The following is a 4,254-nucleotide window of genomic DNA, read 5'->3' as shown; positions in this document are numbered from 1 at the left end:
CAAAATTTAGATTAAGAACCATAAGGCATCCAAGGAGAGATGGCCACCATGAAGACTCATACTTTTCACTTATTTGTTTTCTCTTTCTGCTATTCCCCTCTCTCGTTTCGTCTTCAAGATCAAGATAAGGACTTGATCGGTAGAGCATGCCACAAAGACGACCTCCAAGGATCTGTAATTGTATGTTGAAGCTCACCTTGAACAATCACTTGCCCTCAACAACAGAAAAGAAAATGGTTGTCTTTGAATTATTAAGAATTATTTATTTAGGAGGTATTGGCTATGATGATAGGGTGTGTTTTCATTTTGAGGCCTTAATTAATTTCGAGTATCTTTTTTTTTTCTTGCCTATTGTTAATCAACTGACTCAACTAAATAAACCCATCTGCGGACTAAATGAAATTTGTTTAATTGCTTGCTAACTAGTTTAATAAGATATCGTCAAAGCTAATTGTAAATCTATTTTGGTGCTGAAAAGTGAAAGGACAAAGAGAATGGTATTGCCACACGTATCAACTATATATTTATTTTCCGTAGGTAAAAATGTAGCTGTTTCTTTAAGTTTTGGAATGTCAACATGCATTTATTTACAGCGAGAGGATGAGAATTAAAGAGATCAGCTACTAATGAAGTATTAGGTCATAGGAGGAACTGATGCCTGCATCCCATGGACCTCTCTAGTTTTAGCTCTAAACTGAAAGGCCAAAAGGCCACTGCCCTATGCTGCCTGCGCAGTGAAGCAAGCACGCCCACTACAAAATTTGCACATGCAGTTTTCCCTTACTTTGCATTTGCAGCAATAATGACTAACGGTACCCTTAATTCCTATATTAGAATACAGCTATATGCCCTTTACCTCAGTTACTGCAGAAAAATTCGATCATCCATGCATCCTCTCTTTATATACATACACACACACATATATATATGCTCCTTAAAGGTCGTCTCTAAATCCACCTGCTAATTAAATTTATCGAAATGAATTGCAGCATTAGATGTAAGATTGATGTCTCTTTCATATTCATTTTTAGCTTGAATGTAAAGTGTAAAAGATACAATGCAAGAGCAATAAAAGCATCATAAAAATAGGACTTTCATATTCATTTTTAGCTTGAATGTGAAGTGTAAAAGATACAATGCAAGACCAATAAAAGCATCATAAAAATAGGACGATCTTTTCATGTGTTCACTGCTGATGTTTGCTTGTCAGCTGTGGATGATTCCAACTTCGACCCCAGACCATTTTCTGCGATACTCTTCTAATAATATTTGGGAATATTCAATCATACAATCATCATTCTCTTGTCGATAGTCTACACGGCTCTACTGTTTTGAAGATTAAAGAAATCTAGTTTTGACTTCTCAGAGTAAATTACTAATATGATTCAGTTACATTACCTAAATTCTGGAAGCATAATTTATCTTCAAGATCTAGACTATGTATGACCACTAAATTGACGATAATATATATATTCCTTCCTTCCTCAAGTTGGAGCCTGCACTACCCCAGCAAGAAATAACTAAGGGAATCAAACAACCTCAAAGAAACCCAAAACCCTAATTGAGAACCAAACACTTATACAGTTATGCTAGTCTTGAAGGATATATCTGATCAAGTTCTAGCCAGTGAGATGGTGAAAATAAAAGCAGAGACATTAAAGATTAGAGACTCAGACTAGACATAAAAGATATCAGTAGAAACATACTATACATATCTATGTGTAAGATATGTAGATGCAGTCTACATCGCCTACTTGAAAGGATTGGTGAACTCCCTACTTGGTTCTGGGATTGGACTCCACTCCCACAACCGATCCGAGAAAGTCGTTAGTGGAAGTGAGTTGGGTAGCACGTTGAGTGAAAGCTGCTGAGCCTGTGATTGAGGGGGCAACGTAGAAAACTCGGGTTGCTGTTGTTGTTGTTGGTAAGTGTTGTAGTATTGCAGCGGATTCATTGCAGCTTGTTGGTAGCTTACTAGCCTGTGAAGATCGTCAACAACATTTGATGAAACAGAAGACGAGCCCAGTTGAAAGAGAGTGGTGGAATTGGGAAGTAAAGAAGTGCAGCCTTGCTTAGACTGATTTAAGAACAGTCCCTCCTCTTCCATTATTCCAGATGGTAACCCAAGTGTTGTTCTTATAAGGGCCGTTGGACGGTACACATTCTGCTTGGAAAGTCCAAGAGCTGTTGTAACATCAGAAGTACTACTACTGCTCCCATCAGTCTCACTTATCTTTTCAATCTCCATTTGTGGTTGTGATTGTCCTCCTCCAAACCCTTGAAACCTTTCCATGGCTTGTTGAGCTGCATCTTGGGCCTGCGAATATTTCTTTTCTGACTGCAGTACTCCTCTCGATGAGGTCAATGCCCTCGTTGGAAGACAACGGGGGAGTGAGGGGTGATCTTCAACTCCAGCTCTCTTGTACACGCGGCAAAGCGATATTTCAGCCTGAAATAAATTAAGGATTTGATGAAGGACAAAGAGATTTCAAGGTAAGAGAAACAGTTCCGACACTGAGGATTCCTTTTAGTTAGAACTCGTATTCAATACATGTGAGGTCGGTACACGGTATGGGTCATTGAATTTAAATTAGTTCATGCACGTTCCTTACAGTTTTAAGATTAAAAAGAAAAATATTTAATTGAGAAATCAGTTAATTACAACAAGGCCTGATTAAAGTTGTTTACGATGTTAGCATGTTGGCTATTATTCATTTCCTGCTTTTGCATATCCAGCTGCTTACTAAAATTGAAGCATTGGAACTCAAAATTGAAGTTGAAAAGCGTTAACTTTTAGGAGAAGTACAAAGTTGAAAGCTTTTGCTTTCCAAATGCGAAATTAGGGTTAGAGACTGCACCACATGCAAAATGGGAGAAGGAAGGACCCCGGGCCGAAAGGGTTTTTATATAGATATCAATGGTGAAGGACGATGGGTACCTTTTGATAGCGTTCAGTTTCGTGGTGAGGCAAGCGATACTCGTTCATAATCCAACTGCTTCGAATGCCTTTGGGGGCTTTCCCGGAGTAGAAGACTAGGGTTTTCTTGAGGCCAATAGATCGAGAATTCTCTCCCCGAATCATGCGGTCAGCTCCCGTTGCCTTCCAGTAGCCTGAAGTCGTGACACGATTCGGTCGATCTCCGTTTCTGTACTTTCTGTCTCTAGGCACGTAGAAGAACCATTCCTTCTCCCCAATTGCTGCCATGGCTGATGCCCCAGAAAATCAAAATACCCAAAAACAAAACAAGAATCACTGCGATTGATTGTTGTAGCTCGATCGATATATATATATATAAATGTATGTAGGAAGTATGGTAGTGATTAATACAGAGAAAATATATATTATATATATACCAGGAAGTTCCCAAGGGTCATAGCGATATAGATCAAGAAAAGTAATGAGTTCGACATTGAAGCGCTTGCCCTCTACCTTACGGCGAAGGTAGAACTCTACAAGTTCTTCCTCGGTAGGATGGAATCGAAAACCAGGCATCACCGTGTCTTGTTCATGGTCATCTTTGCTGGAGCTGCTGCTGTTGCTGTTGTTGAAGTCGAGGTCAACGTTACTGGTATTATCGTTGCTCATGCTTGCTATTGCCATAAACTAATTAACCAACAAAACTATAGGAATAATATTACGACTCATAATAAGCTGTTCTCCTCCTTCCTCGTCGATATCCTCGCCTCAGCCAGGGCAGCCCTCTTTATACCCTGAGAGCTTTGTACGAATGATCGAGCGCAACAGCGAGTGGTAGGCAAAGATAAGATCTAGAGAAAGGGTTAAAGATTGTCCGACTAACCAAATTGTAATTTGTGAAAAAGGTTATGTTTGAGAGAAAAGAAGATGTACACAGGATTGAGGGCCTACATAGGAGGAGGTATTCTTAAAGGTGTTTAAGATGAGAAAATGACATGTCTCTAAGAAGACAGGGTGGCCACAACCATTGGCGGTGCCCTTGGACATTTCTTCCTCTTTCCCTTATTTTCTCTTTAATTCCCCTTCTACTAAAGTAAAATAAATTCAAATTTAAATTGGTTTATGTTTATAGCCCATTTATAAAAATTAAATTGGAGATTCAAAACAATGCTTTGCCACACATACTATATCAGTATAATACGCAATGTACTGGATTTATCAGTTTAATCTTTCAACTATTATTTACGTTTTAAAATATATCATAAGTATGAATTTCACTACACTAAGGGTGAATTTGGATGGGCGGTGCGTTTACCTGCGGTTAGTGTAAAAACAGT

The 4,254-nt window shown here is 38.8% G+C and overlaps 1 protein-coding gene across 1 annotated transcript; it reads right to left on the bottom strand.

Moving 5' to 3' along the window:
- Positions 1 to 991: 991 nt before the first annotated feature.
- On the bottom strand, positions 992 to 3,857 carry LOC105774550 (NAC domain-containing protein 35). The gene is made up of 3 exons (XM_012597085.2): positions 3,355 to 3,857; positions 2,939 to 3,207; positions 992 to 2,449 (listed from the first exon to the last, which is right to left on the bottom strand). The coding sequence occupies exons 1-3, from the start codon at positions 3,599 to 3,601 to the stop codon at positions 1,751 to 1,753; spliced, it is 1,215 nt and encodes a 404-aa protein (XP_012452539.1). The 5' UTR covers positions 3,602 to 3,857; the 3' UTR covers positions 992 to 1,750.
- Between the last annotated feature and the right edge of the window lie 397 nt (positions 3,858 to 4,254).

The sequence above is a fragment of the Gossypium raimondii genome, chromosome 6, assembly GCF_025698545.1.
Source record: "Gossypium raimondii isolate GPD5lz chromosome 6, ASM2569854v1, whole genome shotgun sequence".
Lineage (NCBI taxonomy): Eukaryota > Viridiplantae > Streptophyta > Magnoliopsida > Malvales > Malvaceae > Gossypium > Gossypium raimondii.
Note: the sequence above shows the minus strand (reverse complement) of the source record. Positions and strands in the feature narration are given on the sequence as shown.

Bases quoted from the DNA above. Each gene is read 5' to 3' on its own strand.
- LOC105774550 (XM_012597085.2), bottom strand. From the start codon at position 3,601: ATGGCAATAGCAAGCATGAGCAACGATAATACCAGTAACGTTGACCTC. The intron at 3,208-3,354 runs GTATATATATAA...CTGGGGCATCAG, and splicing joins TGACCCTTGGGAACTTCCTG to CCATGGCAGCAATTGGGGAG. The intron at 2,450-2,938 runs GTACCCATCGTC...AATTTATTTCAG, and splicing joins AAACTGAACGCTATCAAAAG to GCTGAAATATCGCTTTGCCG.